Raw genomic sequence first — 24,703 nt, 5'->3', positions numbered from 1 at the left:
TTTTATTATAAGATTTTAATGTTTTAGACCTTGTTAAATTAGTGTGTAAATCTAGAGAAAAAAATCTCTATGCCAATGTTTGATGGTATAACACAATATGCCAATGATATTTCACAGTCAGTTTTATAATATTGTTGTCAGCAATTTTGTGTTTGCAAGCAATATTTAGAAGCTTAAGAGAGAGTAAACCAAAGCCATAAATCATTAAAATGTTCTGATACATTTATTTTCCTTTTTGTTTGAAGTCAGACTGAATTTTATGTGTTCTATCTATGTTACTAAGGAATTTTTAGTCTAAAAGTCCTAATATTGGCAACAGAATAGATTTTTTAAAAAACCTGCAGACTTCCTCTCCCTTGAAACAGCTGGTTTGCAACTTACATGCTTGAAGAATTTTTAAAATATAAAGTAAAATATTGTGATTAATGAAAGGGCTATGCTGATCATTTTATAAGCAGTCATTTAAAAATGCATACTTTATAACTGTGTGATTTACTTGGGTCTAAATTAAAATTTTCAGTACCCACAGAGGCTTGAATGATTGAATCCAATCATTACTTTTATTAGTATATTTTTCATTAAGCAGGTCAGCAAGAATTTAATATTAGCAGTAATAGAAGAGAGAATGGTAAATGAGATAGTTTTAAAGAAATTACTGGAACAAATGCATCATTTTTCTGTTATATATTACTGCATGCCATCTAAAATTTTTTTTCACCTTGTTCTAGATTTTATACAGTCTGTATTTATTTACCTTGGAATCGATCTGATATGAAGTCTTTCTTGTTTCTTTCTATTTTTAAAATAACAGCTATTTGTACACTTTCTCTTTTTTGGTTCCATCTTCTTTTTGAGTGATGGATCTGCCTCAGAAGAGAGATGCTAGAATTTTATGTAAGCATTCACTACCTTGAAGGGATAAGGTTCAAGCCAGGGAAGAAACCCTCCAACAGAACAAAATGCTGACTGGGTAACATTTTGATGCCCTGAAAGGAGAGGGAAGACTAATTGTGAAAATATTTTTATCATCAAATAAATGCAAGGGAGGGGGAGGGTGTGATTTTTAGGTAAATTTCAATGGTATCTGCTGATTTTATCCTGTGCATGTGATTTTTCCATCTCAAGTGTTGTAGCAGAGAGATACTGAGCAGTACCTGATGCTGACATCAGTGCTGTGGTCAGCGCCTGCCATCACATCCCTGGGCAGGGAGGCTTTCAGGAGCCTCAGTCCTTGATACTGAAAGAAGTCCCCAGGCTTTGACTAAAATACAGACTGCTGCAAAGCAGCCACGCTTGGTTGAAATGATTCCTTTTCAATAGGTCAGCCTCATTTGGGATGATTGTCTGATGATCTTGTATTCTTCTGTATGATCATGCAGATAATGCCTTCTGACATTCCTGGCTGCTACAAGTTTCTTAGTCCAGTGAGCATGGGTGCTTGGCTGCAGTTTCTCAAACTGTTTTTTCACCTGTGTCTTCCTGCTTATGCTTTGCTTGATCCTGGTGCAGCAGCATTAGAAGAGAAGGAAGAAGTTATTATCTTAATGCTAGGTCCATGAAGGAGTGGCTAGTAGTAAGCACAGCAGAGTTTATAAAACAAACAAATAAACAAAAACCCCATGGGTGTTGTAAAAACAGAAGTACTTTTATTTCTAGAGAGAAAACTAAACAGACACAGGTCAGATGTGAATCTCATTATTAATGCTGTTCTGGAAAAACAACTTGAGTACCAAGATGATATGTGTGGCCTAAAAATAATCTCAGCATACTGCAAGTAAGCATGCATACTGCATTTTTTTATACTTGCAGAAAAATGTGAAGAGATTTCTAAGAAAGCAATGACTTCAGAGCTAAAAGCACTGCAGCTAGTGCACCCGATTGCTAAATACAATGTAAATTAACTAAATACAAGAAATAAGTGAAATTCCTTTACTTTTTAAAAAATCTATATTCATGGTGTACTCTTTTCTCTAAGGTTTCTGGGGAAAGAGAGCAGTATATAGGTGTCTTGCTGCATTAGCATGTTTTCAACTTTATTTAAATGGCTTTAAATAGAAAATTTAAATTTCTGGGAAATTGTTGCAGATGTGTTCAAGTATTCTTTGGCATTCAGTCACTAAAACCAATTCTAGTTTTTGGTTTTGAGACGTCCCCTGTGTTCTCAGTGTTATTGTTTATACCTTCAGTATTTTACTTACTGCTTTTACTTTTCTCCATATCTTTACTAGGTAACTTTGCCATGTCATAGAGTTTGTTTCTAAGTATTGAGGACTAAAAATAACAATTGGATTATATGGTTGGGGGTTTTTTGGGGCTTTTTTTGTGTTGTTTTTGTTTTTATTTCTTTCCTTAATGAGAAGTTGTTTGTGGTTTCAAATTCTGTTTCTAAAGAAAGAAATCCTGTTTAATACATGTTGGTTCTACTTTATATAAAATATTGCAATTCTTTGCCTGAAGAGCTACAAATAAAAAAGCTTGTCATATGGAGAAACAAAGCGGACAAAGGAAATGAAGTGAGAGAATATGAGTAATAAGTCTGTCTTCTGATCTCTCTGATGTGTCCACCCTATATTGGAAAGTATTTGTGGAGCTGAGTTAAATAGCCCTGCTTCACAGAAGTATTCTTTTAAGTCCTGGTATCTTTCTCTAATTGACTCCTAATCACTTCAATGACTTTTTTCTCAGGGGCAGAAAGCCGCTTTGTAGTCATCCCAAAAAAAATGGTTTATGACAACTTTTGCAATAAGTTTCAGTAGAGCCTTTTTTCTTTTTTTCCAGGTTAACCGTCATTCTTATAGAATTATTTTTAATCAAGGAATATGGTTTACGTGAACAGATATGAAAAGAACTTACTGTGGGTAAAAATAAGGCAAAGTTCTGTCTTTATTGTCCCTGGATATTTTGCAGAAGTTTGCCTGGATTATTTTAATTTCAATCTTTTTCTACTGAATAAAATCCCAAGCAGATTTTTAAAATCAAATAGCAAACTCAGTTGGAAAGGAGGAGGGCACAACCCTGTAACTGGGTGATGCAGCACTATTTGGAAACACTGACAATTTTCAAGTGGGTTTGCTCAGTGTTTTGTATTAATATACATATACTGAATGCACAGCAGTATTTTAATTCTAATTTCTCATTGGTGGAATTGTCTGAAATCAGCCTTTTTTTTCTTATCCTCTTAGTTGAATTTTCAGCTGGATTTCCTGTTGCTTTTGAGATTTTGTTAAATCATCTATTTGAAAATGCTAAGACTGATCAAGGCTGTTGTGTTGGGCAAGTTCAGTTTGCAGAGGCATAAATGGAACTAATAAAGCAACACACACTATTGCATGTTGGGACAAGTTTGGGTGTCTCCTGTTTGACAAGGAGCTTAACTCCCAGCAGAAATCTATTTGTTATTTATGTTCTGTGTGGCTCATGGTGAGGGAAAATTCTCTGCTATTTGAAACAAAGTCATACCACCCCCTCCAAAAAAAAAAAAAATCCTACCCCACCACAACTGTGTTGTGATACCTGCTGCATTGCTGCTGTGCCATGGAATATATAAAATATTATACTTGGCTTGCCTTTTTTTCTTCTTAAATGCCATTGGCTTTTACAGATATGGCCTAGGTGCCAGGTTCTGTGTTTTCGTGTTCCTCTGATTTCTGATGGCAGCTAGAATGAGCTGAAGGAGGTGACTTAAGCAGAAGGGAAAGTCATGTTGTTCTTAGGGCATTCCTTCCTCATGACTCTCTCATAAATGCCTGAAAAATTGTCTGAAGTAGAGTATTTCCTCTTTCAAACACTACTTATTTTTTTCAGTAATGGTTTTACAGTAATCTTTCTGTACTGAGCTGATGTTGGATATACTAGCACACAATCCAGAGACAGGAAATTTTGGAGAAGTGACCCAAAGCAGAGATCCAGTGTAATCTGGCATGTCATAGTAACAAACTGTGTGGTAACAGCTTTACAAAGTTGCTGTCATTTTAGATAGTTTTGAAAATGGGAAGCCATAGTGAAGAGTTGAGAGCAAAATCTATGAGGGAGATTGAAGTAGACTGTGGTGAGCAAAACAGTTTGACTGTTTGGTGATTATTCAGTTGTCTGTCTGGACCATTTCCTTCCAAAGAGAAACCAAAGTGACTGTTTCTAAGAAAGAGGAGTAATTAACATTGACAGGGTTTCTGCTTCTGAAAGGATTTCCAGTAGCAGTCCTCTCCCATGTTGTATGCATGCATGCATGCAGAACAGGAACACAAGAGTCAGCTCAAATTGCAACTGGTCCCTAGCATTTTTTTCTGCTTCAATATTCAGTTGGGCACTGTTGCCTGTGCTTCCTCTTCCCTGAAGGAAATATTCCTCCCCTTACACAGTTTTCATACAAGAGAGGCTCCCTCGAGACTTCTTGCAGTGATCTGATTATTTATAGTTTATAGGTGATGCTGTGTAGTACATATTTTTCTTGGTGATCACGATTCATTGTCAGGGATGCTGATGTACTCTTGCAGTAAGGAGGCTGATGTAGAGGAAACCTCTCAGGAGATGTGGGTTTGCTCACAAAGTGCATCCTATCTTTATATACTGAATGAATATTCATAGTGCTGCATATCACAAAGTTTCTCTCAAATGCATTCAGTTTGAACTGTAATTACTAAAAGTCTTTCTCGAGACTTTCTCTGCATTAATACGGTAGGTACCATTTAACTGTGAGGTAGCTTATAATGCCAAATATATTTGACTTGTCCCATTGGTGCTTTTTTGAAGAAATTAAGAGGAATCTTAATAATACAAAATAAACAAAAGGTGGCCTGAGTTTAACTACTCTCAACAACAATGCAGCATCCAACTTGTTAATGGTGGCATCAGTTCAGTTTGAAGCAAGAAACTAGTGGTATTTAATCAGTGCTCAGCAATCACACAGCCTGAGCAAACCCAAGCCAGTTTGTTGCAAGAAAGCAGACAAAGAAAGAGGAATGTGTCTCTCTTATGTTGAAGAGATAGATGCTTACTGCTAAGGGTACAGGAAAATAGGCAGTGCTAACAGGATATTTGAGGGCTCTTGCTCAAGTAATAAACCATTTAATATGCAGCAGATGTTTTGTGTGTCTTGTGTCAGGCTGGAGGCGGTACATGTTTTGGATGCATAAACAGAATAATGGGTTTTTTTTGTGTGTGTGTTCTTTATCCCTCCCCCTTTTTCTGTGAGTATTTTCTGACATAAAAACCAGAAGTTATACCAGTTGAAACCCATAAAGAAAAGATGGAGTTCGATGCTGACAGTGTTTCTACCACAAACTCATTTGTTGGGTTTTATGCAACTGAGTATTAACTGTTATCCAAAGCTACCCAGTTATATACTGTCCTGTGCACAGTTACACAGTTTGAAGCTAATTAGAGTTAGCATTGAGGACACAAATTTCCTTTGCTTCTTCAAAGGAGGTAAAACTTTGAAGAGTGTGGAAGAAATGTAACTTCTGTTCTGCAGACAGCTTTACAAAACAGTTTCATCTGAAATGGATCCTTTTTTTGATGGTATATTACCTTGTCTTTAAGGTTGCTTTTTAGAGGATATAATGTTTTTAAATGTCTTTGAAATAGACTCAGTGCAATGCTTTACTTGGCATTGTACAGTGATCTTTTCCTGTGGGCTTTTTCAAGGGTGTTTTGGCAGACAGTTTAAAATATTATTTTATCTTTGCTGATTTTTTTTCTCTCAGTCCCTCGTGTCTGGACACTGGTTCTTGTATACTTTAGATTAAAGGTTCTGGATTGTCCCTAAGTTACATAAAAGTAGTTGTCCTGTTTCTGACAGGAGCCAGGAGCAGAGTCTGGGGACACAGGCAAAAGACAAATGGAGCAAGTAGAGTGGGTTAGTTCTCTTCCTGCCTTCTGTCAATCAGAGATGTATGAAAATGCCTCTGATGACACTACTGGTTTACTATAAAACTAATAAATATGGGAATAAAAAGAGGTCAAGTCTTCCAAGGTTGTTGATATCTGATAGCTGTCATGCTTCCATAGTAGGGTTTGGTGGGATTAGTTTTCCTTCACCAAAAGCACACTATAGTCCTTTTGATGTAAACCTGAATGTGTTTTTACTGGAGTTTGCTATTTGAAAATTGGTTCCACTGCTAGCAGGGTGATGACTGCTGTTGTGTAAAAGTAAATACTTTTGCTCCACCACATGAAGAGGAGAAAGTTGCAACAGCTTCACTCTCTATTCCTCTTTCAGTCTCCAATCTCCAATTGCTATCCCTGGGGTACAATCTGTATGGATTCTTGTACTAAATTCTGATTAGATATGTTAAACAGATTTTTTTCTAAAAGCTTCATTAAAAACATTTTTTCCTATGGATAGCATTGTAAACCAAGCCTGTTTTAATCTGCTTTTGTGTAGTTTATGCAAGCCATCAAATTTAATGATTCTCATACCCTTTTTTAGCTGTCATATTACAAAGGATTTAAATCAAAATATGCTCACTTTTTATTAGAAACTTGCTGGATGAGCAAAATAGGCATATTCTATCAGATTTTGTTCTGCTGTTTAGATGATACTTTTGTAGTATTCATGGTACAGTGAAATACAAAGCAAGGACTGAATATGAAAAATTGCTTATTGAAGAAGAGAAAAAGAGCCAACAAAGCAAATTCAGTGGATATGCGCTGAGCAGCAAACCCATCACAAAAGGGTTCCACTGGCAGAGTAGTTATATCTCTGGGGATTTCAGTAGTGGATTCAGTAGAGAATTCACATTAGCACACTGAAGCCTGTCTTTTCACTTTTGTTAGGAAAAAATTATATATTTTTAAAAAAGCTTTTTGATGATAATGTCTTTGGCAATTTGCTCAAGGATACACGGTGTGGGTTTTTTTCTCCCAATGTAGTTCTTAGTCATATTTAAGCTATACCCCACCCCCCAACAAAAATAAATAAATTTTAAGGAAAAATAGAAAAGTCTTTAGGCATTCCATGTTTTCCATTCCTAAAGACTATGCTCTGTTGAGCTTCCAAGCTTCTCTGGGCAACCAAGTCTTGGTTATCATTGACCTAGAAACACAAATAAAGTTTCATTTCAGTGGACTAGGAAATGAGAAATCAAGTTACATAAGATTATTGGTGCTGGAAGACATATTAATGAACATCATTATGCCTCCTATTTTGCAACCTTTGCTCAATTAAGCAGGGGTCTTCCTATCTAGTTGGATTTAGATTCTGTAGCATCTCTAGGAAATGTAGGACTTGCAGTTCTTGCTTCAGAAAAGACTAAAGTTCTTTCTTGGAAAACTAACTGTGAAAAAAAAATAGTTTAATTTTTAAGAAAAAGCATAGCTCTCTTATCTTTAAGAATAGCTTTTTAATGTCTTTTTTGATGCAATCTGTGTGACAATGAAGCTTACTTCTGCCTTTGTGCTGTAGTACTGGATTCTTTTCTAGTACACAAAGGAGGCCTTTCAAAGTCCTCATGAGGTTATTTTAAGTGTGGCTTTTCCAAACAGGCTTCAAAACATCTTTTTGTGATTTTAAAATGCTGTTGGATGAAAATGGAGGCAATAGCCTTACTGGGTTTGAGCTGTAACAAGTTCAGAAGAAAGTCAGTTATCCTTCCTTGTATTGAAGTGTCTTGCAGGAATGTACAGATGCAGTTTGAGATTGTAAAAACTGATAACCAGTAAACTGACAATGTCAGCGACAGCTTTGTGTTTCTTGTCTGTAAGCCTGAGCAGTAGTGACACAGCAAACTTTCTTTCCTCTGTCTCTTTGGCTGCACTATTGCAAGGTACTTTGTTTGAGAGATGTTTTAGATGCTTATTTTATGTAATGGGTGTTTATTGGTGCATATTCAGAGGTAGCTGGTGTTTTCAGTAAGTAGTTATGATCACATGCACTTCTCCAGAGAGAGAAGGGAAATTATCAAGAGACAAGACAGTCGCAGTGAAAATTACCCATATTTCTGGCCTGAAGCATTTATTTTGATAAATCAAAGGAAAATTCTTAAGTAAGCTAACATTTATTTGCCTCTGGTAAGAGATCACCAGCATGCATAGTCTAATTCTCTTTTGCCCACTTCTATGCTTTTAAATTCCTGTCAGTTTAGTTTCCTTGTGCATGCAAGCAAAAAGGAGGAATTTGCTGTCGATGTGACTTCCAGGTCTACACTCACATTGAACCCTTGTAGCTGACACCCTATTTGCACACTCTTTATTGACACTACAGCAAAAGAGAGAGAAAGTGGCAAATGGTAAACTGAGAGACAATTTAGAAAAATGCAGCCTTTGGCACTTCTCTTCAATCCTTTTTGAGTTATCTAGATTCCTCTATTTAAAAATAAATCTAAAATACTCAATATATATTTGTTATGAAGGCAAACAGCTTCCTCTTTTTTTTTTCTTTTGTTCCCCTCACTCTCATATTTCCTTTTCTTCCCCTATTCTGGTGTTGGTCACTGTCACTCATTTATCGGAACATGTAGGTTACTGTCTGATCTTTAATGTCTCATGTGCTACATGTGTCTTTTTATCTCTAGGTATTAATGGTTGTGTATTAGGCACCATTTTTCTCCTTCATTATTTCTCTTGCCACATAGATTTTGTATGAAGTAGTAAAAGGCAAATGCATGGTGGGCTGCGCAGTCTCACATATTGCTCTTTATTGACTGTTTTCCTTATCAGATGGGGTAGACACATAAAATTGACTTTTACAGAGAGATGTGTACAGAGACAAAAACACTTTTGAAATTTTGTGTGTACATGTTCCATTAAATAGAATCTGACAGGAAGGAACAGCTTTTAAACATGCTATGCTTATTTTCTTTCTAGTTCATTCTTTAGTGATGGAGACAGCTGGCAGAGACTCAGTCACAACCTTTATCTCTGTATGATCTTTATAAACAATTCCTCATCTCACTCTGAGTTTGCTCAATCATCCTGCTTATTCTTCCCATCCTGTTAAATGCCACAGATTATTTTTTCCCGTTTCATTTTAGTGTATAAAAGTAACAGGAATTTTCAAGCACCGGGTGCAGAATGAAGATGAATAAGTAATTAAATGCTACAGGAGCTGCTGATTGGCACATAAGGCTACAGTGTGCTGAACTGATATGAGTTACAGTAACATGCATCTTTACTTCCTTGAAAGAGTGCATAATGAGACCTGATTTAAATATGTTCTGTTTTTAAGAAACACCCCATGTGTTTTCTTTGAAATTAGCTTTGCCTTCATCTGTTGGAACTATTAAGTAGATCTGCTCCTTGAATTATTCTGTACAAGTCTGTACAATTCAAAAGAGAAAAAGAGACTGCAAATTAACAGTGAGTAATTTTGGAAGTCCACTTACTATGCTCAAAAACAATTTTAAGGTGCAGCTGAAGGAAATAGGTGTTTTCAGGATACGCTAAACAGTGCAAAAATCACAATAGGAAAAGTTTTATAGCTTTTAAATTTTCCAAGAGAGGGAAAGACTCAGCTGCAAAGCATTACCAACAGAAATTTTGTAATGCCCTGGTTTAGGCAACTTCTTTTAAAAATCTTATCTTACAAGAAGAGTTTGGTTTCGTATTAGAAATCAGATGTATCTTTAATGAAGAGAGGGGAAATAGGTTTGATTATCTTGGTGTAACAGAGGAAATGGTCTATCTGTCTGCATTTCCAGAGTTATAAAGGGAGTAACATATGTTTTGCAGTCACTGAAAGAGGAACAAATCAACATGGAGAGTAAATCACTGGCTCATGGTTGAAAATCATGGAGGCCCTTCTCTTTCCTGAGAGGAGGATTGTGTTAGTTGGGTCCTGGGTTACTCCACTGTAGTTGGCTAACTTGAGACCTCATACCTACAAAATGAATGCTGCCCTGCTGATTGTAGTCATTGCTTTGTTTCATGCTGCATAAGATATTTCAAGAGTGTAGTTTTGTAAGCACATGTCCACCTACTAGTGGAAGACTTTTTTCAAAGCAGGTTTTTTTAAGGTATTTTTGGCTAGTATTGTTTAGGGTCAGCTATGAAAACTGTTCGTGTTGACACTGCATCAGCACACCAGATCTTAGGTTTTCAGGGCTTTTTTCCTCTCTATTATAAGAATCAAGAATGTCTAAAATTAGTGTTGGTTTTTCCAGGACTCTTGCATGTCCTGGTTTATGTAGGAAGTAACAGTGGATTTGCAAATGCAACAGAACTGTGTAAACCGTAGACATTGGATTTAATGGCCTGTCACCTGTCAGATTACTGAGGGAAGTGATGCTTTCATTTTAAACCATTACCTAAAGTATACAGTAATTTTGCAATTTATAATTGTTGTATGAAATATTGTGGTATGAATTACTGACCAATTTGTGTACAGCCCCTTTTTGTATGACCAATATAACTTTAAAATATTGTTTTGCTTTTGTAAACATAAAAAAGCATAGTGTGGGCAAAATAAAGGCATTATCTCTGTGCTCAGTGTTCACTTTTTCATTTTGTATTCACATCTGCATGCTCAACAGGACTCAAAAAATACTTGCATCCATGTTTTTAGCTTATTAGTAGGCAATTTTCACTGACAAGTTTTGAGATGCTTCTCAAGGTTTTTTTTCCATACTTTCACCTTCTGAACCTATATCAGAACTCTAGTATCAATTTTCTCCTAGTTTTCTCCCTGAAACGCATAGTCAACAACAGGAGCAGAATTCACCCTCTACTAAAACCTGTGCTCCACTAAAGCTTACAAATGCTTTCGCTGCTTTAGTTCTTTTGACAAAAGGAGAAAGAAGTAATATCCTTGTCTACTGAAGGAGGCGCATCTGTTCTGAGTAGCCATCTCTTGAAAAACTAAATAAACCACTAAAATATGTGATTGTACTTCTTATTATATAAAAACATTTAAAATCAGCAAATTCAGTATTGTGGGTTTTATGTTCCTTGCTGGGCTTTTTATGACTTCCTTTCACTCTGTAGTGTTCCTCTAGATATGATTTTTCCAATGAAATCTTTATGTTGTCTTTTCAAGAGAGATGAAATTTCAGCTCAAGATCAGATTTATAAGTGGGTTTCTTTTTTTGTTCTATTGCAGAGAGGTTTGCTGGGACAAAAGATAGTATTATTGGTATGCTTGGTTATCCTTGCATTGTGTAGTCTCATTGCTCTTCTTGTTTACTGGCAGAGAGAGACAGAAAAATATATTCAGTATTGCTAAGAAAAGGTTATGCAAGTCTGAGTGCATTATTTTTGCACCTGTGGTATAAGAAAAAACCAAAGCAAAACATAATCTAGGAAGTCTGGGGTGTGCTCAAGGTACTCTACTGCTAAATGATTTTAGTAGTATTATTTCAGTGTATGGTTTATTTTATGTTAAGTGAGTTCTCTATAAAAATATTGATAAGGATTGCTATGGATGACTTGTAGTTGATGAGCTGTGTGGGCCAAACTCTTAAAATCTTTTGTTGTCAACTTCAATTTGAACTACTTCAATGGCAGGGATGTTGGTGAATTAAATCCAAGGTCTCTTAGGTCAAACTTGATTGAAGTTTTATTGAGGGTCAGGAGAAATTGATGAAAGGCATTATGTGAGGGTAAACAGGAGACAGAGTAAAAGAGATCCTTCTCTAGATTGTTTGTAACTGGTGGAATTTCTTAGCATACTCAAAATGTGACATAGCCTTCCTTTTCTTGTATGCTTTGGCAATATTTTGGAAGTTAAATGGAGGGGAGAAAAGTAAATCTAGAAATATTCCCTACTTCAAAGTGTAGTAATCAGCCCTCTGTTTCTGACATGTTTTTGAAATTAAAATGTGTTATATTTTACTGATGCATCCACACAGGTTCTACTAACCAAAAGTCTTTTAAATGGGGAATTTTTCTAGCCATACAAACTGCCTTCTTTCTTTCTTGAAACAAATTCCTACGTAGAGAATGCCTTAATGATTTGTAACCTGTGGATGATTCAAAGTATCTTATTCTAGTGTGTGTAATGTGAAACTAAAATATTTATACATACTGTGAAGAACTGAAGTGATTCTTCAGGAATGTTGCTTTTACAATACTTCCATTTCTGTATTTATTTTTTTTAATAAAGAAGGTTTGTTTTTTAAATGGCAATTTTCATTACTTACTACATCTAGTATGTACTGAATCCTACAAAGAATATCATTGCCATACAGAAGTATACAGAGAACACTGTTCTGAAGAGTGCTTGTATAAATGCAGGAGTTAATGCTTACTGGACAGTATAATGCAGGTTCCTAAATGTAATCAAGGTTACTGTGCTATCAGTGCTTAGTTTTTCTTGGGGTTATGTATTTATTTACATGTTTGTTTATTTATTTATTTTATTTGAAGCAATAGAATGGAAGGATTTGGAAAGATGAGGAAGATAAAGGAATGAAGTGGGGAAGGAGGGAGGAAAAGTAACATCTTGCCTCCTGCTAAGCTAAAGTTGAGATGAGGGTGTTTTTTGTGATTGTGGCATCAAGAGACTAAGTAATGAAAAGATAAGACAGCATTTGTGATGCTTTTATGATATCTGTTTTTCAAACTTTTCTGTAGTAGAACACTCATTTTATTATATAATTTTGTCAGCACTGGCTAACTGCATTTTGATCTGGAATGGGGCCTTAGCAAATTGTGACAGCAAAATAAGCCTTGACTTTTAAATAAGAACTAAAAAATATACTGTAAAAAATAAACATAGCATTTTAATAATGTTTAAAGTATCTTCTTTTGTGTGTGTAGAAAATAATAGAAATAAAACAGGAAAAGTAGTTTCCTTCTAGGTGGGACATATTTATGCTTTATGCTGGAAGAAAATGCTTCATAAGAAACATAACAGCTGACTACTTATAAACTTCTTATGTTTTTAAAGGTTGGTTACACTTAAACCTTTAATAAAGTCATAGGTACATGAGAGCAAAATATCTTGAAATTATTTCTACCACCATGAAAAAAATCTTACATCAAAATTGATTTTTTTTCTTTCTGTATATGTTTCAAAGGATTTTTGCATAATTAAAATCAGAATATTTTTTGATTAGTTTAAAAAATTGCTTTTTCAGAATGTGTTATCACAATAAAATTTGATACATGTTTTCTAAATTTTAAAAATTTTAGTAAATAGTGGACAGAAACAAGATGTTTTGTTTTCTAAGGAATGTTAATAATTTTTGTTATTCACCTTAGCATTTGTAAAGTAATTTCCTGAAGTCGTAGTAGATGCAATTTGCTGTTATTCCAGCTATCAAAAAAGTAAACAGTCTGTTGTAGCAATCTACTATATATTAGCAATCCTGTTGAAAGCAAGAACCCCATTAAATTTACTTTCTAATGGAATTTTAATGTAGTAATTTGTTAGGCTTTTTTTAAACTTACCATCATCACCTTTCTTGTATTCCTTTCTTCAAATCAACTTCCTAAAAATTACCCTTTCAGCCTCAATTTCTTGCTCCTTCTATTTTGTAAAATTTGCATTTTTATCTGCAGTCTGATTAATGTTGGCTATTACGCACTCACTAGGCAGGTGTGGTTGGAGAGATGAAAACAGAGAAAATGATATTGTTCACAAAGTCAAGTAACAAGTGAATTCTTCTTTCCATTCCCAAAAGGCTCTGAGGCGTGAACTGAAGGAAAAAGAGCAAACCGTTCTCAATGCTGTGGACCAGGCACGAGTTTTCCTTGCTGACCAACCCATTGAGGGGCCTGAGGAACCAAGGAGGAGCTTGCATTCAAAAACAGGTCAGAAAATACTCACTGCTGGGGAGGGTCAAAAAAAGAGAGAAAAGACTTGCATGTCTCTAGTACATATTTTATATCCCAGTTACTTGCTCAGACCTCAGAATCTTCTGAATGGCATCCTGATGGCTTTTATTTCTGTTTTAGACTCAAGGGTTACTTCTCTGCTTTGTAAGATTTTAATGGAAATTTATAACATTTTCATGGAAGAAGTAGAAACATCTCTTCTGCTTTTTCCAATTTTTGGTTCAAAACACTAATGATAGTTCTTTTTTCTTAACATGATAACATATGCACCTTAAATGTAGTCAGAATAGTACTTCAAGGATTCCCATTCAAACATCCATATGTCTATTGCAAAGTTTTACTCCCCAAACAGAAATAAGCATGTTTAGTGGTGTATCTCATTAGAAGTAAAATAAATCCACTTTAGGAAGGCAGTCATTACAGAATCCTTAGGATTTGAATATTGGGTGAATCCTTGCTAAGGAATGGAACTACAGCTATGTTAGAAACTGTTTTTGCACAGTATTTGTTGAGATATTACTCTAAATATCAGAGACCTGCAAAAAGGTAATAATTTTTCTCCACTCCCCCACAACCACAAAATAGGAAATTCTCTGTAAGTACTACAGTTACATGTCTGATATAAGCTACAGCATTATGAAGTCTTACTTTTAGTCACACAAGAGCTGTTCTCAGAAAAGGTAACAATCTGCTTTTGCAGAACTGTCAGTTGCTGTAAGGTGTGAACAATTTACTGTTCTGTGTAATTTACAAAATTACAGTATATCTGCTTTTATCAGGAGTTAGTTTTTTATTTCCATACATCATCTTATACATCTCCATTGCAAACTTCTTAAGTTTATTCAGTGGAAACAGCTAATCTCCTGCATCCATACTTTGCGTTATTTCTGTACAAATTTTTATGTGGTTTCGTATTCCCTAGTTCAACTTTATCACAAAGTCTTGAATAGCTGGTGATTAAAGCCAATGAGCCATTTATCTCATTGATTAGTGCTGCTGGTGCCCTCACTTGACTTCTGTTTTGAGCTCCTGACTCCTGAAGATATTCTGTTTCTCTTTCCTCTCAAACCCATTTGCTTTATGCCATTTCTAATGTTTTGGTTGGTCTAAATCACAAGCAACCTTGCAGCTGAAAAGTAAGGATGCTCTCTGTATATCTGTTCATTCTTTCATACAGAAGTTTGAAATTGCAGATTCTCTTCTCAAAATCATAGAACCTCTCAATGCAAATGATGCTAGCACATAAAACCTTGCCAATGCAAAATGTTCATTTTCTAACAGGGTTTGATATCAATGATCTAGTCAGTGTTGATTGACAGGATGAAAACTGCAAACACAAACTTCAGATAAGATGCATCATAAATTCTTGCTATCCAGTCTATTATGATGAAAATTGTTATTATTTTGTGTTATACCAATGGCAGTGAGAACAGTATAACAGGGAATTTGATGACCATGGTAAACTGCATTGCAATGACATCCATGGTCTGCAGGTGGTGTGTGTATGTCTCTGGTCAAGCCATTGTATGTAACAACAATTAACAACAATTTAACAACAATTGTATTTAATATGTTCAGACTGAGGAGCCTCATACATGTGCACTGAACTTCTTTTCCTCTTTCTTCTTCACACTCAGTACTTCCATGGACTTTCTTTTCTGAGCATGTGATGGGTTAGTCTTGACTACCAGCCAAACTCTCACCCATCCACTTATGTCTTCCACTGCAGTGGAAAGGAAGCAGGAGATGGGAAGAACATGAGAGAGAAAGCTCAGGAGTCAGGATGAGGATCAGATGGGTCACAGATGCAGATCCTGTACAAACTACTGCTGTGGACCAAACAGGTTTAGCTTGGGGAAAACAAACTATTTATTGCCATTTTAAATAAATAATTAAATACTAAGTTGGTTTGTAGTGGGGAAAAAGCCTCACAAACATTAAAACCACGGCTTTCTTCCCACCTTTCACAGACTCAGCTTGACTCCCTCATTCCTGTCCCTACCCTGCCTTGTGATGTCGGTCATGCTCAGAGAGGCAACAAGTGGCACGAGAGGGTGGGAAGGTGGTGACTTCGTGGTTAGCCTAGTAGTTTCTTTCTCCTAATTCTTTCCTCTCACACCTTTCCTCTGTGGGGAAAACCTGCCTTGCCATGGGGTTGCTCCTCCTTCTCTGACTTCGGTATTCCCTCTGCTGTTTCTCCTGTTGGTTCCCTCCTCCTCTCTGGTGTTTTATGTTTCTTAAATACACTTTCCCTGAGGTGCCACCAGTGTGACTAAGGGCCTCAGGTGTGCCCCATGGTGAGTTGACTGGAGTCTGCTGTCCCTGGCACTGGGCAGCTCCAGCCTCTTCTCCCAGAAACCCCAATGAAGCTCCCGCTGCCGGCAGTGGGCACTCGCACCCTGTGCAGAACAGGCCTGCACTTTCTGTAGATTAATAGACCTTCTGGCCAAAAGCTGTCTTTAAATCATTCTGTCTGAGCTCATATATATGTAATAAGCTGTTAATTTTCACCTAGGAGTGAGTCTAGTAAATTTTTTCTGACAACTGATGCCACGAGTCTCCAGAAAACTTAATCTCTGAACTAGAGGACAGCCAGAGGCATACAATTTTTCTTCAGATTAACCATTATCAGTGAAGGATGTGGGCTTTAGTTTGCTTTTAAGATGTTATTTTTTTTTAATTTTCTGTCAGCCTCTTGGTCACTGGTGTTCTCTGTAGTTGATTAAAGTTAACTTGTTGACTTCAATGAAGTCCACTTCATGTCGATAAACATGGAGTGTGGTTATGGATTCTAAACTGACAGTCTGTTTTCTAAAAATATTGACAGTCAACACTGCACAGTCTTGATTTGAAAATTACTTTGGCTGGTTCTATAATAGAAATAGCAAAACTATTTTACTAACTCAAACTTGCATTAATTGGAAATCACAGTTTCTTGAGGTTATTTCTTACCTTGTATAAGGGAAGGGGTCATTTTGAGGGAATGATTAGCTAATCTGAAGATGATAAAAGTTGTGACATTGTTTTCTATTTTCTTCAACCTCTGAATTTATTTTTTTTTTAATCAATATTTTTGGTAGCTTTCTCTTTCACCACAGGTCTTTTCATGCCACGGAGGGCATTGTTGCAAGGGCATAGAATAAGACAGATTTAGGAGAAAACTGATCAGAATCAGTTTTGAACTTGTCTGACTGAGACCTCTTTGAAGGACTTGTGCATATATATATACACACACACACACATTTATTGTTCCATCCAAAGAGAACATTTGTTACAGCATCCCTTATGATCACCCATTATTTTCTGTAATGGTCCTGTTAATTTCAAACATATGACAAGAATGTAGTTTCAGGTTATGAGTAAGCCTTGGTTTCTTCTTTCCCCTTCTTAACCTTATGCTTCTTGTGCTGGCCTTCTACTGTACCAGAGAGTAACTGGCACATTCAGTCAGAGTTCTCGATCTTCCAGGAAACTACTTTCTTAGCCAATTGCATCTCCCATGTGTCTTCTGCTTTTGTTTTGCCATGTTTCTGTACAGAGGCCCCATCGCAAAAAGGCAAGCTTCACAGTCTTCCTGTATTTGAGCTGCCTCAGCATCTGAATGGAGCTGATTAATGAGCCAGCAGGCTAGCTGCTGAATTTCATGGATGGACAGGTTAAAGAAATTGAAAATGCTTATGTTTGTAGCATTTTTTGCACTTGTCCATAGTATAGGAGAAAACTTTGATCTAAAAAAGTTAATTATATTTCTCTATGGCATAGTTACAGCTGGCTTTTTAATTCCATGTACTGTAAGGTTACAGGCCATTGGAAAGACAAAGGAAAGTAGATTTCATATTTTATGTCCCCAGGGTCCTATGAACTGATGATAAAACTTTGCTGAAATTCTGTCCTTACATTTCCACTGAAGCAGTGAAACATCCTCATCCTAGCAGATCATCACAGGCCACTACACTGATTGTCATTGTAATAGTGAATGGTTCCAGGAGTCTGCAGTGTTGTCCAACTACTTTAGTAACTTAATTTTTTAAGACAATTAGATTTTTAGCTTTGAAAGCTACTATTTGGTAGCAAAGGTTGTTGTGATAAACACAACATTTAAAAATAAGTATTTACCATCTGTTATCTTCTATTAATTGAATAGAAAGCCCCATAAATCACATCTGTGTTATAAAAGAAATATGTTATAGGCATCAGTGAATTGTATGTAGATGCTTTAAATAAACTTGTAGAGGGACAATATCTTTACCTGTTTCAGGCATAAACAAATGCTGATTTTTTTGCTTACCGTCACTCACATTTAGGTAAATTTCTCTGCCGTAATTTTTCCTTTTGCAAGGAAGATCTCACTGAAAATAGGCAGATAGAAAAATTTATTCTTTTCTAATATATAACAGGTATATAGCAAGCAGCATTTCTACTATATAGCAAGCAGCATTTCTATTCCAAATCATTTGGGTTTGTTCTCTAGCTATCATACACTACTGGGATTTTTTTTCCCTCTGCTGTGCCGTTGGACTGAGTATGAAGCCTTGACTGTGAATTAGAAGTGCTTAGGAGAATGAAGAGGATGTAGCCCACTGGAAGTCAGTGGAATCATATCCAGAAACTAATTACACTATTTTCAACATTGCTGCTTTTGTTTTAGTTGGAGCTCATTCACTCATGTCTTCTAAAAGTTTCTTCCTATGATAAGAGAAATGTGCATTTACCCATGAGAGAATCACAAAATACTTCTCTCTCTCATTTTCAAAATTAGCTCTTTTAGTCACCCTTACAAGTTTAGTCTGCTTTGGTAAAGCTTTGAAATTCGTCCTGTAGGGTCTATGTGGTTGTCTGCTTGGAGCCATATTAGTAAAGTTCAAGGAAATTGTTTCCACTTGCTGAGTGGTGTGGAGTGCAAACTTAGAGGATTTTAATGGAAACAGGCTGGCTGAAGTTCAAAATGGTTAATTTTATTATTGGATGATTGTTTGGGGTTTTTTTCATTCATGAGGACCTTGGGATATAAACCTAGTCATATTCACTCCTGACTTGTAGGCTCTGTTGTGTCCCAGTTTTATCTGAAATACGGGTTGTTCTCTGGGTGGAAACATGTTTACATTTAACATTTAACCAACTACTGCTTGTTCTTAAACTTCCTGTTCCCATCACATCAGGACTAAGTTTTCTGTCAAGGTTGTTAGAAACTCAGACAATGCTTTCTCTTCAGCAATGCTAAAGGCTTCATGATGCAATGATAGCACTGCTTTTGGATCTTCTGCATAGGAGTTTGATCATGGGCCATTGTGCCTATTCAAATGCTCTGAAAGTTTTCATAATGAGCACAGTGCTATGTCATACATTGTTTTTGCTGCAAAGATTGATTGAACCAAGGAAGAGACAATGTTTGATGTCATGTGAGAAGAAGGCAATATGAAATCATCTCCAGTTCCAGTATATTTGGTTAAGAATTTAGCAGAAGTGAAAGGAAGTTATTGCAATTTCAGCAAGATGGAAAGAAATCACTAGTTCAAGGCTACATAATAAGGATTAATTGGTTGATTAGAATGAAAACTGCTACAGCCAATAGCTAAAATAAATTCTTAAGCAAGAAGAATTTTCTTCACTGCTATTATCCATATATGTAAGCATGCAAGGAACCTACATGCTGAAAATTCAGGCCTGAAAGTCTTCCTTCAGTCTGTGCTAGAGACATAGCAAAGCTGTTGGAGCTTTCAGTGCTTTGTTTGTGACAAAAAAATGTATATTAAAATCAAGATTTTTTTTTTCATTACAGAAGAGGAGTTCTTTTCCCTGACTGCAAGGTCAGTTAATATCTGTCCCCTCCTGTAAACAGATGGTCCAGTGAATATAGTCTGTTCTTATTCTCTAAGCAACTGCTGAAGTGATAATGTAATAAGTACCATTAAAAAAAAAGGGGTGGGAAGACACTGATCAAACTGGTGATTGAGAAGACTTAATATAAAGTAGGAAAAAAGAGCAACGACTACTGTGTAAAATTTTTTCACAGCAAAAAGGAACCCTGTCTGCCGGTTTGTGTAATGACAGGCTGGTTAAATGAATTCCAAACTAAAAGAAAAATCTTACTGTTAAGACACTTTCTTTGAGATTTACAATTTTATGCTATGCAACCAGTATCTTGAAGAATGTGATCTCTGCTTGAAAGAAAGTAATGTGTTGCTCATTAATAACTTGGGCTTTTGTGATGGAAAACATAAAGTTATACAAGATGTATTTCTGTTAAATGAATATATGCTGAATGGTTTATAGCTCATAAAAGCACATATTTTGCTCTATTTCTCTAGTAAATGTCTTTTTAGTGCAAGGTTTACAAGCACTTCCAAAGCTTTTGTAAAATAAAGCAGTCTTGCAATGAATTAATACTTTTCAAATACAATATGTAGTAAATATCCTTGCACTATAAGATTGATTTGACAAATGGTCTTCAAATATGTTTTGGGTTTCAGTTCTGTTGGGATATTTGTATCACCCCAATCATCCTGGAATCTTTTTCCCATTCCCAAATAAGGGACTAGCTCTTTTGTGAGTAAAGCTGACTTATTTTATCTGGCCAGACAAAGTCAAGCTATTGTTCCCCACTTCTAATCATTGAATCATCAAGCTTGGAAGAGACTTTCAGGATCATCTAATCCACTTGTTAACTGAGGACCAACATAACCACCCATGAACCTATCCCCAGGTGCTACAGGCACTTTTCTTCTTATTGCCTCTGTTAGAGCAAGAAGCACTCATTGGATCTCCTGTGTCTATATGCCTTTAAGGAAAGCCAAAGAGTTTTGCAAGATTTTCAGCTCTTACTATAAAGCTTTCCACATGTTCTTTGTCAAGTGACTGATCATTTTAACTGACTACTAACCTAGCTTAGACCTGCATGGGTCTTGCAGCATCCTACTCTCTCATGAAGTGTTGGTAGGCTTTGGCTCTGACAACAGATAAAGAATGATGCGACTGCATGATGTTGGATCACAGGGGTAGACTGCAGCTCTGCATATATGGAACGTTGCCTTAGTCCAGTTTCTGGGTATTGTGTCCCCTGTATTCACATGTTCAAGGTACCAACAGAGGAGGCTTTATCCAATTGGTCTGCAATTTTCTCTCCCCTCTCAATGAAGCTTAGTATTGCCTTACCTTATGTAAGGTGTTCTACCTCTGGGTGTTCCCTTAATCCTAATTTATAAGTTTTCACTGCTGAGGTTTGGTTGCCCACAACCTACAGCTGTATGATAGGAAACTTCAGCCTGTGAGAGAACTGTAATATTAAATGCTGGTCCTTAGGTGCAGCCTGACTTCTAGATTGTTCACAGTCCCTTTGTCATTGTAGTGAATTCCCATTCATTCATCAATATTATTATTCTCAAATGTGAATTATTCCAAAAGTACTTATGCTAACAACTTCTTTGATGTCTTTACATAGGCATTTTGTAGCTGTTCTTTTTTGTGTAAAAGAATTTTCCTTAAATTGGGTTTTACTTAGAGCATGAGCTTTATTTCTTTTCAAAAGAAATAAAGAAATATTTTCTTTGCAGAACTTGGGGTAAAGATCATTCCAAAACTGTGTTGTGCTATAATGCAGTTTATTCTACTGTGAAATGCTGTAAATTCAGAGACAAGGTTCAATTTATCACAGCGCAGCTTTGGTCTTCATCTTTGTTCTGGTGTGTCAGTATTGCAAATTGTAGGTTACTGCCATGTCTCTGGATCCCAGAGCTACATATGTAGTTCATATCTCTTTGCATCTAGTTAAGCATTGTGGGATTTTTTCACAGTCATTTCATTCCAAGTTTCTCCTCTGCAATCCCTTCTTGCCACTGCAGTGTCCCTAAGCCTGGGTACAATCTCTGCTTTTAGAGGCAGAGGGCCCATAGGCAGTGCTTTCATGTAATAGCTTATGACACCCAACAAGTCACTGAAATATTAACTTAAGACACTTGGTAAGTTCAAAATATGTATTGTAACACTCAGTTGCACTCTTTCTTTAAATGTCTCTCTCTTCTGAGGTCAAAACATGCACCACAACCCATAGGCTGGGTATGTGTCCCCCTTCCCTTGATGCTGTTGGCTCTTGTTGATTACTCTTGCCTTTCAATGTGCTCTGGTTACCATTCCTTGTTTGTTGTTTCTCCTACATAACCACTTCCCAGCAAGGTCCTTGTTCTTTTGGGCAACTCTCTCCTCCCTATATCAACAGTTGTAATACAAATTGTAGTTGCATTGTGGGTTGATTTTTCTTCATTTTGTTGGTAGGGCTTTTTTCCCCCAGATGGCATCTGGATTGTCTTGAATCTCTTCTAGTGATGACCAGAATACTCTTTTAGTCATCATAGTCTAGCATATATCAATACCTATATGGGCTGACAAGATTTGAAAAAAACTTTAAGAGAATAAACAGAACAAATATGTGGAACTGGTGGGCAGAAATTCTGGTTGTGATCCAAATAACTCCCTGTTACTTTTTTATCTGGAAAAAAGTGACTTCTCAACAACTAATTGGAGTGTATTTCAATGTTTTATTTTGTGTTAATTACTTAGAATATGCTTTTCTGTATTGGTACTATGGGACAACAGTTGCATATAGGAGGCACAGTTGGGTAACTTTTGCAACCATAACTGTGCCTTTACTTTGACATTCATCTGACCTTGGTAAAGCAAAAACATCCCTCCCACACAATTTCTGTCTGTTGCCCCCTCACCTTCCTCCAACCACAGCAGCAACTCCAAACTCAGTCAATTGTAATGATTTTAAAGACAGTCTATCAGTAAATGAAAGTTGGTATGTCTCATCTGACTTCTGACAAAAATGGTACTTTCATCTCTGCATGATTGTGTATAATTTATTCATAGGCAACACTTGAATTTTAATCACAAGAGTACTCTGATAAACCTTTTCCAGAGCTTTTATTTAGGACTGAATAGAAGGCCAATTGGCTTAGTTTCAGTGTATGTCACGTCTCTGCTACTTTTTTTGCTCTCAGTTTTTTGCATTATAGTTTCCTCTGCTTGCTTTTATGTAGAAGGGGAATCCTCTGAGACTGGCTATGTTTGTTTGTCATTACTGAAGCAACTCTTCCCTGATGAGGGAAGCTTCCCATGAGTGTTTTTCAGCAAGGACCCCCAGGCAGCAGACAGCAGGACCTGCTGGGGATGTTTTAGGATTTTCTTTTTAGCTTTCAAGCTGTCTGGGTCTTGCTCAGTCTCAAACTGAAGGGTTTCTGGGTTGTGTGAGATCTAGACACAAGCCTGAAATTTGTGAGAAATAGTACACCATAAGCTTGATTCTTTTTCAGTCAACAGCTTCATAGAATATTTGTAGCTTTGGAAAAACTATTTAAATCAGCCTTTTTGGATTTCGGTGTTTACACAGAAAAACTGATATAGTGCTGCAGAACCGCACCCCCCACGGTACTTAGTGTACCTTGGGTTTTGCTACTGAATATGAAGAGACATCCTGGTGCCACAGTGAAAGGTGGTGGTAAGAGATCCAGAAGCAAAGCACTGTCCTTGCTCTTTCTATGTGAAATGATGCAAAGATTACCTAATGAAGTTCCCAGGAAGGAAGAACTATCTTCTATTTCCTTTCCTTGTCCCTCCAAAAGTAACAAATCAGCAGTAAGCTGCTTTTACTTTGGGGTATCATAATATATGGAAGTCAGGAATAGTCTCCTGTCTTCTGATCAAGAATTGTGTTGTCAGTAGGAGTGATTGAGGTTTATTTCAGTTACAGCAAGGTGGACTTTCTTCTACCTTTTACCTGCTGAAATAAATTATCAGTCGACACTTACTTAAGACGGACTTACTGACTGTCTTGAGTGTGTATTTCAGGAGCACTATCGGTTTAACTGGACAAAAATAAGAAATAAACAGTATTACTCTTATTCCCCTCTGCAGAATTGACCCCTGAGGAGAAAGCCTTGAAGATTGCCAAAGCCATGCGTAAACAGTCATCGGAGGTAAAAGAGAAATGGGAGAACCTAAATGCCAGTGCCAGTATCTGGCAGAAGCAAGTAGACAAAGCATTAGAAAAACTGAAAGACCTTCAGTGTGCCATGGATGACCTTGATGCTGATTTGAAGGAGGCTGAAAATGTGAGGAATGGCTGGAAACCTGTAGGAGACTTGCTCATAGATTCATTACCAGATCACATTGAGAAAACTATGGTAAGTGTGGAATTCCTGGGAATATTTTGTTTGTTTGTGTGTCAGATCTCTCCATTCTAGTCCCTCTAGTCATATTACATATTTATATACTGCATGCTGAAATTCTCATGTGCAGTATAAAGTCTTTAAAGATGGTATCTGAAGTCTCAAATAAAGTCCAGAGCTGGGCTACATTCCCAGTGTTGGCTGGGATTACCTACACACACAGATCTGTTTGGCCATCAAGTGTAACTCTCTTTTTAGAAAAACATTTAGAGCTTTCTTAATCATACAGAAATAAATACATAGTTTAAATTGATGTTCCTTAACTTTCACAAACTAAACATGCCTATTGTCTATTTTTGTTTGTATGAGCAAATTTGCATTTGCTTTTACTTTAGCCTGGCTTCTCACCTGGATTATTTCAAACTGAAGAACACATACTACATACCTATAATGTTGTTATTCTTGCTGCCTGGGTTCCATGCAGGGCTCAGCATCCCAAGGCATGGCTGCTTTTGATGGGTAGTTATCCCCTGCCTAACTTCATGGCTTGGGTAGTGACCTGGTAATGCAAAGCTCCCCAAGAAGAAATATCTTTTGATAGCATTGTCCAGAAAAGCTGACTGGAAATAGTACAGTGCAATGAATATCATAGATTCCAGGAGAACATGTGGGTATGCACATATAGGTAGAGAAGATTGCTGTTTCAGGCAAATTCAGCATTTACCGCTAAGCTTCTGTTTCAAAAACACAAATTTTCAGTTTTTAAGCTTAAGAATAAGTATAGCAAAGCATTAGAAGACCCTGGGGTTGTGTACCTGACCATCCATGTC

General features: G+C 36.5%; 1 protein-coding gene across 5 annotated transcripts in view; it reads left to right on the top strand.

Annotated features, from left to right (window-relative positions):
• The window catches only part of UTRN (utrophin), a 339,422-nt gene that overhangs the window by 237,800 nt on the left and 76,919 nt on the right, over positions 1-24,703 (top strand). For all 5 annotated transcript variants that reach the window (XM_071433386.1, XM_071433396.1, XM_071433405.1 and 2 more), the window contains 2 exons: positions 13,557-13,686; positions 23,620-23,888. In XM_071433386.1, the coding sequence (XP_071289487.1) occupies positions 13,557-13,686; positions 23,620-23,888 (399 nt within the window). The remainder of the gene's footprint in view (positions 1-13,556; positions 13,687-23,619; positions 23,889-24,703) is intronic.

This window comes from Agelaius tricolor, unplaced genomic scaffold (genome assembly GCF_023055355.1).
Source record: "Agelaius tricolor isolate 1412-34295 unplaced genomic scaffold, bAgeTri1.0.p SCAF_1, whole genome shotgun sequence".
NCBI lineage: Eukaryota > Metazoa > Chordata > Aves > Passeriformes > Icteridae > Agelaius > Agelaius tricolor.
The sequence above is the reverse complement of the archived record's forward strand: the minus strand, read 5'-3'. Positions and strand labels throughout refer to the sequence as shown.